The sequence below is a fragment of the Pelodiscus sinensis genome, chromosome 1 (assembly GCF_049634645.1).
Source record: "Pelodiscus sinensis isolate JC-2024 chromosome 1, ASM4963464v1, whole genome shotgun sequence".
Classification (NCBI taxonomy): Eukaryota; Metazoa; Chordata; order Testudines; family Trionychidae; genus Pelodiscus; species Pelodiscus sinensis.
In genome coordinates, this window is record NC_134711.1 from 230692869 (window position 1) to 230708013 (window position 15145).

The following is a 15145-nucleotide window of genomic DNA, read 5'->3' on the forward strand; positions in this document are numbered from 1 at the left end:
TACCAGACCATTTGTTGCTGTTGTTTTTTTTAAATATACTTAGTGTGGATGGGAGGAAAAACAGGGACTTTGATACTATTTCATGGAATCATAGCTCTAGAAGTGGTCTCAAAGTCATTTAGTTTAGTCCTCTGCACTCATGGCAGGACTAAATATTAATTTTCAGTGCCCTATGTTTAGTGTTAGTGTTGTTGTTATTACAAATGTTACAAGTGTTCTCAAAATATTAGCGCTATTATTACAAATTTTTAGCCCCGCTGTGCCACCAGCTGGAAGCTGCCTGAGGTAAGCACCACAACGCAGTTGAACACTGCATCCTGATCTATGGAAGTTAAGTAACGGTTATTTTATTAGTCGAGTAGTCAATGGAATTTCCACTGACAATTCAATAGTTGATAGGCACTTCCACATTCCTCCTTTAAACATGTACAAGGCTCTTATACATTTCAAAGAAGGAATGCAGAACTCCGACCAGGGCCAGCAGGAAGTCCCACTGACTCCGGGCTATATGTGGGTGCCAGCTTTGAAATGTACAAGAGTCCTCAACGAGGATAGAGGCAGCAAGGGGGGGGGGGGGGGAAATCGACTAGTCGACTAACTATCAATAAGCATTTGCTTATCAGATAGTCCACTAGTCCTTAACATCCCTATCCTGATCCCCCTCCTGCACCAAATTAGAACCCTCTCCCACACCCTAGCTCCCGCCCAGAGCCTGCATCCTGAATCCTCTTTCACACCCAAAACCCTTACCCCTCCTGCACCCAAACTACTTCCTGGAGCCTGCACCTCGTTCTGCATCCTAATTCCCTCCCAGAGCCCACACTCCTGCCCAGCCCTGATCCCCTTCCTGCACCCCAACCCCCACCTCAGGGCCCACACTCCCAGCTGGAGCCCTGGCCCTCTCTTGCATCCCAACTCCTCTGCCCCAGCCCAGTGAAAGTGAGTGATGGTGGGCGAGGGTGAGCAACAGTGGGTGAGTAAGTGAGGGGTGGGAACCTTTGAGAAGGGGCCGGGCAGGTGTGTGTGATTTTGTGCAAGTAGAAAACTGGAACTCATACTATGATACTTCAAAAACATGTATTTATTTAAAAACATTTTGTATTTTTAAAATAATCTAATGAGATTGTACTGTGATCAGATGAGCTAGGAGACTTTTAAAAAATAAACTACAGGTACTGATGTGTTGATGAGATACCAGGGCAAAAAGCCTCCTGCTGCAAGTGGCCTGTGTAAACTACGATCTGAAGCGATAAATATGTAAACGGAATGAAGACATTTTGCAACAGACAGAAAAATAACGGAAGGCAGCAAGAGCCAGATTTTTTTTTCCTGCTTAACAGAACAAAACATTCCTTTATGTTATTAACACCTGGAATTATAACCATCAGGTATGTTGTTTGTTAAAACAAGTCACAGCTATTAGCCTTTACACACACGAGGTTACTAATTTTGGTTACCTTCAGCTTCCTTGACATGCAGATACTGAGCATGCTCAGGGATTTTTTTTTAAACTGATATGTAACTCACCAGTAGCTATGGCCCAGTAAACTTCTGATCCATTCAATAACTCACCACATGCTATGGCAGAATAAACAGGTGATCCCGGAACTTGAAGTAAAATTCGAAATGGAGCAACACGTGCATTAGAATCTAGCACTGCATCCAAGGCACCTACCAAACGACCTGAATACACAGAAGAAAGAAGAATATTTTTTAACAACAAGAGCACTGAGACAAGTGTATCAATATTCAACCTCAGGTTTAACACCCTCAAATTAAGCACAGAACAAAAACTATAACAAAGCTCTCTAACAAAGGCTTATAAAATGGAGATGTGTTTAAATGCATCAAAAACTAGACGGCCAGGCAGACCAATCGGAAGACCATTTTTTTACACTTCTAGTTGGTTAATTATGTCATGTGTACATATAACTAACAGAAGCTTTGAAACCTAAGCTATGGTTAGAATGCATAAATGTGTTATTCAGAACAGTCTCAAACACATTATGTCTCAGATTCTATTTCATAATAACTGGCTCCTGAGTAAAACAAATCTTAGCATATTACACTGCTGTCTCTTTGAACTGAAGTTATCAATTTTCAGGTGAAAATATGACAGAGAAAATACCAAACCCTCTCCAATGATTACAGGGAAAATAATCAGAAAAAAAATTAAAAATCCTCCATTTTTAATATGTTTATTCCCCTGCTGCCTCAGAAAAATGTCTAATTTTGTACAAAGGTCCTAAAACTCTGTATTTTGTCAACACCACCACCACAATTAGGAGTATCTATGTGTCTATATCCTGTCACCAGAGCAAGCTGTAGGGCCACTGCATAGCACAATCTAGCCTGCAAGCTTCATAATATTTAAGATCACGTGAATAACAAAGAAAGAAACAGCACAGAGATTATTTTTTTTCAACCCAATATTAAGTCTGTGAGTAGGGATTTTTTTAAAGTATTTAGTGTAGGACTAATCCTGATCCATTTAAATCAGTGGCAGAAGTTAGACAACGCACTTCTGAAAACCCTGATAAAGATCAGACTTGTAAAATATGGTAATTTTTAACATATACAAGAAATGAACCTATACAATGAAGCCATAAAAGTACATGGGAAATTAACGTTATTTATCCTGTTCCTCAGTTTGTTCAACTTAAATTCCCTTTTCTGTTCTTGAATGACTGATCACAGCAGCCTATTCCTCTTTTCACATTCTACTTCTGCTTAACACTTCCACAGCATTCACTGCATGTAATGAAAAAGTTTCCAGCTGAATACAAGTACTAAATAAATCAAAATAATAAATGCCAACCACAACCCTCCAGAACAGCCAGGCTAGCCACAGTTTAAATATTATAAAAACAAATTGAAAAGCCAAAACTAAGAAGAATCAATCAAGCTCCAATGATGATTCACTAGAATCTCTCTTAAGTCTCCATCTTCAATTAAGTTTTATATTTTCAAAATTAGTACAGTAAACTTCCAATGATCCGGCACCTTTAGGACCCAGGGAGTACCGGATTATCATAAATGCCGGACTATCAGAAGGGGGGGGCTATGAGGGGTCTGGGGTGGAGGGGGAGGGGAACGTGCCCCTCGGTGCTGCGGGACCAACCCGGCAGTACCCCAGCTGCTCTGCCCCAGACTTGCACAAGTCAGATGCTTCTGAAACTGACCAGCGGCTGACCCTGGAAAGCTCAGGGCAGAGCAGCTGGGGTGCTCTACCCCGGGGTTCCCGGACTCAACCGCTAGTCAGTTTCAGCAGCAGCTGACTCGGGGATGCCTGGGGCAGAGCAGCTGGGGTACTGCTGGGTTGGTCCCGCAGCACCGAGGGGTGGCGCTAAGGGACCAACCCAGCAGCACCCCAGCTGCTCTGCCCCTGGCTTCCCCAAGTCAGCCGCTGGTCAGTTTCAGCAGTGGCTGAATCGGGGAATCCAAGGACAGAGCAGCTCCAATTGTCCGGCTGCCCGGAGCACTTCTGGGTTCCAGGTGGTGCCAGACCATCAGGAGTGCCGGACCACTGGAGGCTAGACCACTGGAGTTTTACCGTATTATACATGAGGCGCCTCACAAAACTTGCATTATGTCCATAGAAAGACTTCTATAAGCTTACCTGGGATTTAGATTAGGCCCCAATCTATTTTTAATTTGGATAGGACAGCAGGAGCTTTCTAGTTTTACAAGTAAGAATGCTGTCTAGATTTCTGATCTCAAAAATACACTGATGAAGCACCATAAACAATGTAAGCACACTTCACACCTGTATTTTCATTATTTTTTCCATGAGAGAAAAATATTAAGTATTTAGTACAGGCTGTAAAAATGTCCTAGTTTAATATAAAAGTATAATCATTAATCTTTCTGAAGTAGCCTCATTACTAGGCTTTAGCTAACACATCTATTTTTGAGGAACTGCCACGATTTGAGTTGAAATGTACCTGAATAAGCTCTAAATATAGATCTTTCAATAATTAATCAGTGAGTGCTATAAAAACTATGTGCAATGTTAGCCAAAACTTGTAGACGAATCTGGTAAAGGTTGAGTACAAAGTTTAATATTAAAGAAAGGAAAGCTACTGAAATTATTCTTAACTCTAAACACTGCTTAATGCTTGTAACACACAAGTGCTTGAATTTTAAAATCAATATTTTATTTATATTTATTAAGTTTCTGATAGAGCACCCTTTAAATAGCATTTACTTATTTAAAAAAAAAAATTTTTTCCTATATTTTACACACAAAACATACTCCACTCTTCTGTTGATAGGTAAGGGTCTTTTTAACCAGGAAGAAACTGATTAACTTTCACAGGGAAAAGCAAATCTCACTAACTATAAAAACCCTATAGAACAAACAAACTAGAGAAAAAAAGAAAAATATTTTGCTAACTTTATTATAATAATCATCATCATTGGTCTTTCTTGATATTATGTATATATAAAAAATTTCAGAATATGATAATCCAGTTCAATGCATTTAAAAAAAAACCTGCTAACCTTGTTTTTGAAGCTGAAAAATTGAAATACAACACAAAACCATTCAGGGGAAAAATAAAGCCCATCAGGAATAACATTAAAATGATTTTGTACTGCACTGCAGAAAGCTACAGCCACAGGTTGTTCTAGTCTGATTTCAGAATCCAGTAACAGATCGTCTCATGAACATCACAAGAGTTTTCATGATTTTATCAAGATTATAAGGAACACTGAAGTTCAAGGGGAAGGTCAAAGTTCAGTGTAGATGTCTGACAAAGCTGGGGAAGGAAGGGAGAAGAAAATTGCTTTTATGTTATAAAATCAGTTTGTGTTCAACAACATGAACATTCTCCCTGGACATGGGATTTCAAAGCAAGAAGGAAAGTATTTATCTTGTATTCTTACAAAAACGATCAGCTCTCTAAAACAAAATGTGAACTAGCGCATCTAGACTTAAAAACTAGTTCGAATTAGCGTTTTGCTAATTCGAATTAGCATGTCCACACAGAGTGGACCCTGAACCGGGGTTAAGGATGGCCGGAAGCAGTGCCGGCAGGGCATCAGATGAGGACTTAGAGCGTGGAGCTGCTGTCTCAGACTAGCCAAGGGCTGTGCTTAAAGGGACCCGACCCCCACCCCGGACAGACAGTTCTCAGGGTTCCCCACTTGCAAAGCAGTCCTGGCTTGGAGTGGCCTGAGTGCCCACACGCGGAACATCACAACACTCGGCCATCAGCCCGGCTGCACTTGCCACAGGCTGCCATCCGGGGGGAGCGGGTAATCGGGGGGCTGCAGGAGAACTTCCACCCCGAGAAGCCCGCAGAGCCAGCCCAGTCCTCCCCATCGGGGGCACGTACCCCATTCCCCCCTCACCTCCTTCCACTTACCCTTCCCTAGCCCCCCTTCCTGATGTACAAAATAAAGAAAACGTGTATTCAAAAATAGAAACTCTCTTTATTGAACAAAACTCGGGGAGACTGGGAAAAGGAGGTGGGAGAGGGGAAGAGAGAGGCTGGGAGAGGGGAGGGCAACTAAAATGATCAGGGGTTTGGAACAGGTCCCATATGAAGAGAGGCTAAAGAGACTGGGACTTTTCAGCTTAGAGAAGAGGAGACGGAGGGGGGATATGATAGAGGTCTATAAAAGCAAGAGTGGTGTGGAGAGGGTGCATAAAGAAAAGTTCTCCATTAGTTCCCATAATAGAAGGACTAGAGGACACCAAGGCTATGTCTAGACTGCAAGCCTATTTTGAAAGAGGCTTTTTCAAAAGATACTTTCGAAAAAGCCTCTTTTGAAAAAGAGCGTCTAGACTGCAAGCGGAAATTTCGAAAAAGCAAGCCGCTTTTTCGAAAGAAAGCAGTGAGTGAGTCTGGATGCTCTCTTTCTAAAAAGCCCTGTTGGCATTCAAGAACGCCTTGTTTCGAAAGAGCACTTTCGAAAAAAGGCGTTCTTCCTCGTGAAATGAGGTTTACCGCCGTCAAAAGAAAAGCCGTGTTCTTTCGATTTAATTTCGAAAGAACGCGGCTGTAGTCTAGACGCAGGTGAAGTTTTTTCGAAAATAGGCTACTTTTTTCGAAAAAACCCGAGTCTGGACACAGCCCAAATGAAATGAATGGGTAGCAGGCTTTAAACTAGTAACAGAAAGTTCTTCTTCACAAAGCAAAGAGTCAACCTGTGGAACTCCTTGCTGCAGGAGGCTGTGAAGGCAACAACTAGAACAGAGTTTAAAGAGAAGTTAGATCAAGTCATGGAGGTTGGGTCCATGGATTGGTATTATAGCCAGGGGGTAGAAATGGTGTCCCTGCCCAAAGTTTGTGGAAGGCTGGAGATGGATGGTACGAAACAAATGGCTTGGTCACTCTTCGGTCCATCCCCTCCAGGGTACCTAGGGTTGGCCGCTGTCGGCAGACAGGCTACTGGACTAGATGGACCTTTGGTCTGACCCAGTACGGCCATTCTAAGCTCAGGGCTCAGGGTCGGGGGTCTCAGTGGACCATCTTGATTTTCATGCAAATCTGCTCCTGGGTGGCCAGGCTGGCAGCTCTCCCGCCCTAGACGGTCACTTTCCTGTGCCTAGTGCGGAGTTCGTGGACAAGGTCCACGATGTCTGCACTAGACCAGGCGGGTGCCCACCTCTTGCGGTCCTGGCCAGGCTCCCGAGAGCCACCAGCCTGGTCCTGGGAAGAGACGGAGGGCTGGGGGGCGTCGGGTGGCTGGCTCATGGCGTGCCAGGTGCAGGGTCTGCTGGCTGGGTGCTGGCAGGCTTGCACCTGGCACGGGCACCGTAGCCCGCCCGTGCCCCTTTAAGGGCTCCGGGGCCGGGAGGGGGGCATATGAGTTTCCCTGGTGGTGCCCAGAGTGGCCACCAGGGAAAGCTGGGGAGAGCTAGCCTCCCACTAGTTCGAATTAAGGGGCTACACAGCCCTTAATTCGAACTAGTAAGTTCGAACTAGGCGTTAGTCCTCGTAAAATGAGGTTTACCTAGTTTGAACTAAGCGCTCCACTAGTTCGAATTAAGTTCCAACTAGCGGAGCGCTAGTGTAGCGCCTATCAAAGTTAATTCGAACTAATGTCTATTAGTTCGAATTAACTTTGTAGTGTAGACATACTCCTAGATTGTCCATTGCTGACCTAAATCATGCAAATCAAGGACTGCAAAGGCATATGGAAAGTACGACCAAATTAGAATTTCAATAAAAGATTCTAATCTGAAATCCACTTCAGAGTTCACATTTATTTTATGTGCCCCAGTTCAATAAATATATAAATCGAAGTCTAAGTTAACAGGAGTCTGACGCAGTATTTTCTGATCCTGTGACAGATAGGCAGCGTCTTTGCTTTGCCAATATCATAGTGTAATCCAATCAGCCTGGAAGCAGCAAGCCTACATAACTGCATGATTAGGACTTAAAGTTAATTTCAATTCTGTACATAATACAGCTTGCACACTCCCTCCCCACATGCTTTTGAGAAAATTAGTGATACTTCGTCATTATCAAATACTACACTTTCTAGTTATGAAATAAATGTGTTGAAGTATGCTCCACCCTTTGAGTTTAATTTGTATTTACCTGAAAGTGAAAAAGAAAAAATCACAAATTGCAATGTGATACCCTGTATACTGAGTATAAACAACTCACAGCTTCAGTCTAAAAAAGGATCAATTAGAGTTTGAATCAGTATATTAACCTGAAACACTGATTTCTAAGTAAATTTACTGTAAGGGATGCAGACTTCTCTAAATCGGCATGATGCAGACTTCTCTAAATCGGCATGAATTATCCATATCATAGTTGAAGAATTTCATTAAAATTTGAGAGTTGGATGTTAGAAAATTAAAGCTGGACTCAAAAATTAGATGCTGAATCAAAACAGGATGCTTCCATCTGTTGCCACATGAGCAAGGTTCAAATTCAGGATTACAGCTAATGGTTGTGAGAAACACTTTCTAGTCTACATGACAGACTATAGAGATGAGATTTTGGGCAAGAAATAATGCAAGGGATAGAGGGAAATTACATCAAGGAAATATAGAAGTTACATCTTCTTAAAACTATCTAGAAATAAAAAATGGCAATGAAATAACTTCTAACTGGAATTAATTATTACTCACCCTAGTTCCCTCAAACAGTGTATCTTAGTCATTACAGTTCTGTAACTTCCTCCATCTGAGCAGCTCAATGCACTTTGAAAATTTGAATTCAGAAAATTACAATATTTTGTGAGGTTAGCAGCTACCTGTATGCTACAGATGGGCAAAGTGGTTAAGCAATTTCCCTTTAAGTTCCCATTAAGTTCATAGAGGAACTTAAAAGAGCCAGGAAGAGAACACAAACCTTCCAAACACTGACCCCAACTTGTCCCTCATGTTCTAGCTGAATTACAAGCGGCTTAATTGGCCTCTCCCTGAGGATTCAATCTTCAAAAGGGGAATCTCTGGATGGGATAGAGCTATTTTAACTGCCCTGTTCCAGATATCAGAATATTCCATTGGGTTCACAGGCAGCTGGACATAACTAATTGGAGCAGCCTGAGGATGGTCTATCTCCAGGAAAGGACAGGAGCAGGAGGAGCGTGAAGGTAGCTGAAAGCACCTTTGCATTCCCCTACTTCTAATTTGCATTAAACTCATTTCTGATGAGATCCAGGATCAGGCCCCTCTCCTTGTGGGGTAAATATAGGCAAAGAACACTGTTCTGGGGAACAGGTGTTTGGAATAGTAAGCTGGGGAATATCGCAACAAGGAAAACTTAGCACCAAAATTGGCATCATGTTTTTCCTAGAACTACTACAAGATGGCAGTCTGATTGCTTTGCAGCAGTTCTAAACATTTTAGTCATGCAGCACTGATCAGTGTTTAACATATTCTTGCTTTCACTCATACTTCACTGAGGAACATCTGCTTTATAGCCATAAAATATCAGGAGCATTTTCAGTTACACAGATAGAGTACGTCTACACTTGCTCTCTAGTTTGAACTAGGGATGCAAATATAGGGGACCGAAATTGCTAATGAAGTGGAGATTTAAATATCCAGCGCTTCATTAGTATTACTCCGCTCAACAGCTGTTTCAAAAGTGAAAGTGCATGCCAGGACGCATTAGTTCGAACTAAACCGCTTGGTTCGAACTAACGTTACTCTTCATTTTTTAAGGTGCCTTCTTGCCCCCCACCTGGGAGGTGTACTCACGTGGAAGCACCTCTAAACTCTGAGTCTCCACTGACCAAGGACACCACCAGTGAGTGGGGTGAGGTAGAGGGAAAAATGAGGGGCACATTAAATAAACATTTGTTTGTTGGACTATATTTTAGTGACTTTTGCTCCAGAATGCTAGATTTGTGAGTGGAAATGGAAGCTTACATAAATGTGTTTCCTAGTAGGCCAAGATTTTTAAAATGCATTATTTGCCAGTAGATGCATTTCTAGATGTTCAAGTTATAGAAAACATATCGGCTACATCTGTGACAACCCACATCTCAGAAGCGTTAAATGCTTGTCAATTGGACCCCAAACAGATAGTTGCTTGTGCATTTGATGGAGCTGCAAACTTCTCTGGAAGACATGGTGGAGTACAAGCTTTGCTCAGAGAAATGTGTAACCCTAATCTCTCCTATACACACTGCAGAGGCCATCTACTCCAACTAGTTTGAGATGCAGAATCTTCAAAGGACATTTAAAAAGCTATACATTTAATATCTTCATTATATTCTTTTTTCAGCTAGAGTCCAAAAAGACAAAATATCTTGGAAAATATAGAAGATACACTGAGACTGAAGTTCAAATTAGTCCAGCGGGTTTTCCCAGATTGGCTCTCTCATGAGCGATCCTTGGCTGTTGTCTTAAAATTACTCCAGCCGTTATTACTAGCTTTGGAAAGTACCTACCAAGATGGGATGGATCGAAGTAGTGAGGCTGGTGAATTACTTTTGCTACTACATTCAGAGAAGACTATTGCCATTCTCTCTCTCATAAATCTACTGTTGAAACCACTTGGGTCATTAAACAATACCATTCAGGCATCCACTGCAAGAGTAGTAGATCTTTGACCAGCAATAGAAGCTATATTTGGATCAGAGAGCTATCCATTGAAAAAGTACTGGAAGAAGCAAAGACTTCAGTCCAGAAATTGACTAATGAAGGCATTTATATTGAATCCTTAAGTGAAGAGGACAAGAAGTGTTTGTTAAGACAACTGAAAAAGTACACAGACTTGATTCCTAAACATCTACAACAGCCACTTCTAGATTCTACTCAACCTCTATGTAGCTTTTACAGATGCCTGTCCTATAAAACACCAACAGTTGAGTGGCGTGAGGCACTACCAGCAATGGGGCTGCCATGTGCTCAGGACAGAATAGAGAATTTGGACACAGAGTGGAATATCATGTGACGAATGAATGAAGATTTGACTTCAACTACTTTTTTATCATCACTAGTGGCTCAACCGGATCTTTGTGCTATGTTTCCTGGGATGAAAGAAGTAGGAATTCATCTCTTGCTACTCCCAGTTACAACAGCTACAGCTGAGCGTTCTTTTCTATCATTGAATAGAATTTTGTGTTCTGAAAGAAGTCGCCTTCTGCCTGATCATGTGAATGAACTAATGAGCATATCAATTGAAGGAATGGAAGTACAGGACACACGAGAAGCCACCAAAGATGAACGCACTGCATTCAAGAAGTTCATTAACAAAGTTGTGCAAAATTATAACAAGAAACCAAGAATGATGAAGGATTAGTGCTTCATAGAAGGCTTGAGTAGCCAACTTTAATTTGTGTGATTTTAAAACATGAGTTAAATTAAATAAAATGGTCATGAAACATTTTTCAGTTTTTACTTAAGTCTTATCAGTCTTAACAGTCTCATCTCTCATCGGCCCTGACACCCTGCTTCCCCCCCGTAAATTCAAACATCCCCCCCTAATTTCAATTCCTGGAGAAAACACTGTAGCCAAGTTATTCTGTACAGGATAAACTTAAGAAACAAAAATTGGTCTGGTAGCACGTTATAGACTAACAAAACATATAGATGGTATTGTGAGCTTTCGTGGGCACAGCCCACTTCTTCAGATGACCGATCATCTGAAGAAGTGGGCTGTGCCCACGGAAGCTCACGATACCATCTATATGTTTTGTTAGCCTATAAAGTGCTACTGGAGTCAGTGGGACTATTTTCATGTGTTTTTACAGGATCAGACCCTTGAACTCCAAAGCAGTAAATACCTTAAATTACTTTTTCACAATGTAAAAGTGAAATGAAAATACAATTGTTTATGTTACTTTTTAAACTGAGTGTCCAGCAATATGTTCTTCGTGAAACTGGAAGTTATCGTATCCCAACAAGCTACGTTTTTACTTGTAATGGTATAATTTCAAAAGTTTTCTTCAACATTTTCTATGGGTTTATTTTGCTCTGAAGTTTAGCTAGTCCTTTGTTTCATAAGCTTGTACATTCCTCAGGGGGCCTGCTAAGCTGTTACAGTGGTATTCTGGGGTGTGTGTGAAAGGAATGTGATACACAGAGGGAGAAGCATAAGTATGCACATGATTCCCCACTTCTTAAAAAAAACATACTGTATTTCTCCTAGTGTGTTATGGAAAAAAAAACCACACATATTTACCATGACTCCCTCTACTCCTCAGGCAATTTTTCCAAGTATGCTTTTGTCCACATAAACAACTGTGACAATCCACTGCAAGAGTTAACAGAAGTCTATAACAGCCTAAGATACACTAAGATAAGATTGCAGCCTATCTTGCTTCTAAAGTCCACAGAGCTAAAGGCTCTATCACACTTCAACTCTAGAAACTGTTTCCAGACTAAAAAAATAATGTACCTAATAAATGTGGGACATAGATGCTGCCTTTTGATAGTCCCCCTAAATTAGCACAATATAAATTATGTTGAATACTGTTACTGTCCACACATTTTGTTGGTTCCATATAATGATCTCACCAAGTTATTAGGAGCCCTGTAGTACTACATAATTTTAGTAACTAGGGTTGCCAGGTGGTTTCAACAAAAATACCAGACACGTTTGACATTACATCACAATCTACATTACATCTTATTTAGAAAATACCAGACAGTTATATTTTCTCATTTATATTTTCTCAATTTGTTTCCCGAACAGAAAACTCAAATACTGGACTGTCCAGTTCAAAACCGGACACCTGGCATCCCTATTAGCAACCACAAAAAAATAATTTAGAAATTACCTGTCTTCTTGTTCTACCAAGTCTGTCAACAACAACACAGCAGCAACAAACAAAAAAAATCCAAATTTTATTTTAGCTAGTTAGTGATTTTCAGTGTTAAAAGGGCAACAAAATTTAAACGGATACAATCCATGCTGGTAGGCTAAACATTAGACCAGAAACATCTGCTTTGATTTGCAGGTACATTTGTGGCTTTCAAGGCTTTTAAAAAACACACATCAGTGTAGTATCTGTGTATGCACAGTGTGCTGCTCCTCCACTCTATCTGTGGTTCCATTTTACTGTGTAACTTGAGGGCTCATAAGATTAAAGTAGGCAAAGCAAATAAATACTGTTACATGCACGTATCTAAAACACAAAATATTTGTTATAGGAACTGCCCAGCTGAGAAGCTTACGTCTTATTATAGGCCTTTATTGAGGATTAAGGGTTTATTCATTCATGCATGTGATTCCATGCTGTAAGTTATTTGCAGCCCAAATTCACTTATGAAGAGGTCACCTTTTTCAGGGCCAATTTAAGAAAACATGTTTTTACGAGAGCCCTTTCATGATGTTACTGTTAAAGAACAAAATAAGAGGGAGAGAGAGAAGTATGATATTTAAAGCGCTCTGTTTCTCACAAGTCCCATGACTTTGTGACCTCTGTAGCTGTCTGTGTTTCTGGTCCACTGGGTAGCTGAGCAGAGCAGGCAGCCTCTGGACCAGGCACACTAGCTGCTGCTGGGACGTACCGGGGTCCTCTTCTCAGCCTCTTCAGCAGCGTGAATTTGTGGGGGGGGGATTCTCAGGGTTTGGGTGAAGTGCTCACCTGCAGTGAGGCTCAGCTCCTAGCTCCTAACTGCACATGCTGCCTACACAGCTCCCATCAGTTGTGGTTCCCAGCCAATGGGAAAGGCAAAACCAGGCAACTTGTGGGACTAGGAGCTGGGATTGCTGTTTCACAGGAGTTGGTAGGAAGCCTGTTCTACTCTGTCAACCACTCACCCCCAGCATCCACCTCATCTCCAGGCTGTCCCCCCTCCTCCTGTTAGCTCCTGTGGTGCCCCCTCTCAGGCCACACCTCCCAGTACAAGTGGTGATCCCAAGGCTGCTCCCACAAGCCGCCACTCGCCCCAAGTTTTAGTCATGGGTATTTAGTAAAAGTTATGGACAGGTCGCAGGCCATTAATTTTTATTTTCTGCCCATGACCTATCCTGGACTTTTACTAAAAATACCCATGACTTAATCCCAGTCTTAATGATATTTGAATTCCAGTTGTGGGCAAAGCTACAAAAACAAACATTTTGATTAAAGTCTAAGGGCAGCTCTACACTTAAAAAGCTGTAGCTGCACCACTGTAGCACTTTAAGACACTACTCTGCCAACAGGTGAGCTTCTTCCATTGGCACAGTTAATCCACCTTACAACAGGCACTGTCAACATAGCACTGTCCACATCTGGGGCAGGTTGACATAGCATGTCACTCAGGGTGAAAAATCCATAACCCAGTGTAACACAGTTATACTGGTGTAAGTTTGTAGTGTAGACCTGGCCTGACGTACTGAATATCCTATTGTTTAGAAATAATCATTTATTCAGGGCGGGGGGGGGGGGGGGGGGGGGGTCATGACTATCACACCTGTTCTATGGAAGCTAGTCCATACCCCTAATATTTTTGTGGTCCTTCTTTCCACTTTTAATACGTCTGATTTGCAATGGGAAAACCAGACCTGCTCACAGTATTTAAGCTGTGGTCGTACCATGGATTTATATAGAGCATTATGAGGTTCTTTGTCTTATGACCCATCTCTTTATTAATGGGTCCAAACATTCTGTTAGCCTTTTTGACTGCTACTACATATTGAGCAGATGATTTCAGAGAAATCTGCATGACTCTAAGATTACTTTCTTGAGTGGTAAGAGCCAATTTAAACCCTATCATTTTTCATGTGTAGTTGGGATTATGTTTTCCAATGTGATTTACCTTGCATTTATCTACACTGAATTGCATGGCTCTTTTTCCTAACCAGTCACCCAGTGTTGTGGAATCTCTCTGCAGTCAATTTTTGTTTTAATTACTCTTGAATAATTTTGTATCAGCAGCAAATTTTGCAACTTCACTATTTATCCCTTTTTCCAGCCCATTTATATACTGAACAGCACTGGTACCATCACAGAACCTTGAGGAATCTTGCTATTTATCTTTCACCACAGTGAAAACTGACCATTTATTACTATTTATTCATTTATTATCTTTTCAACACTTATTGTGACCTATAAAAGAGCCTTCTCTCTTATCCCAAGATTGCTTATTCTGCTTAATGTGCCTCATCAAACGCTCTTATCAAAGGCTTTCTGAAAGTCCAAGTACAATACATCAACTAGATCACCCTGATACATCTTTGCTGACCCTCCTCAAAGAACTCTAATAGATTAGTGAAACATGTTTTCTCTTTGCAGAATGTGTGTTGACTCTTTCCTAATAATAGATCATGTTCATCTGTGTGTCTAATAATTCTGTTTTTACTATGGATTGAAACAATTTTCCTGGTTTGAAGTCAGACTTACCAACCTAAAATTGCTACAATCACCTCTAGAGCCTAATTTAAAAATTAACATTACAGTCATCTAGTACAAGGATTGATTTAAGTGTTAAGTTACATACCACAGTAATTCTGCAAGTCATATGTGAGTTACTTGAAAACTTTTAGGTGAATACCATCTGGTCTTGGTGTCTTATTCATTTCATTTATCAATTTGTTCCAAAACTTCTCTACTGAAATCTTAATCTGGGTAAATTCCTCAGATTTGTCACTCAGAAAGAATGGCTCAGGTGTGGGAATCTACCTCATATCCCCTGTAGGGAAAACCAACTGCAAAATAATTTATCTTATTTGCAATGGCCCTTCCTTTTTTGAATGCTCCTTTAGCACCTTGAATGTCCTGGGACTCCACTGACTCT

General features: G+C 41.2%; 1 protein-coding gene across 6 annotated transcripts in view; it reads right to left on the reverse strand.

Moving 5' to 3' along the window:
* TBC1D8 (TBC1 domain family member 8) overlaps positions 1-15145 on the reverse strand; it is a 105414-nt gene that overhangs the window by 56973 nt on the left and 33296 nt on the right. For 3 of the 6 annotated variants that reach the window (XM_006133189.4, XM_075917115.1, XM_006133187.4), the window contains exon 2: positions 1528-1683. In XM_006133189.4, the coding sequence (XP_006133251.2) occupies positions 1528-1683 (156 nt within the window). The remainder of the gene's footprint in view (positions 1-1527; positions 1684-15145) is intronic. The other 3 variants (XM_025189715.2, XM_075917123.1, XM_006133188.4) reach the window with 1 other exon arrangement.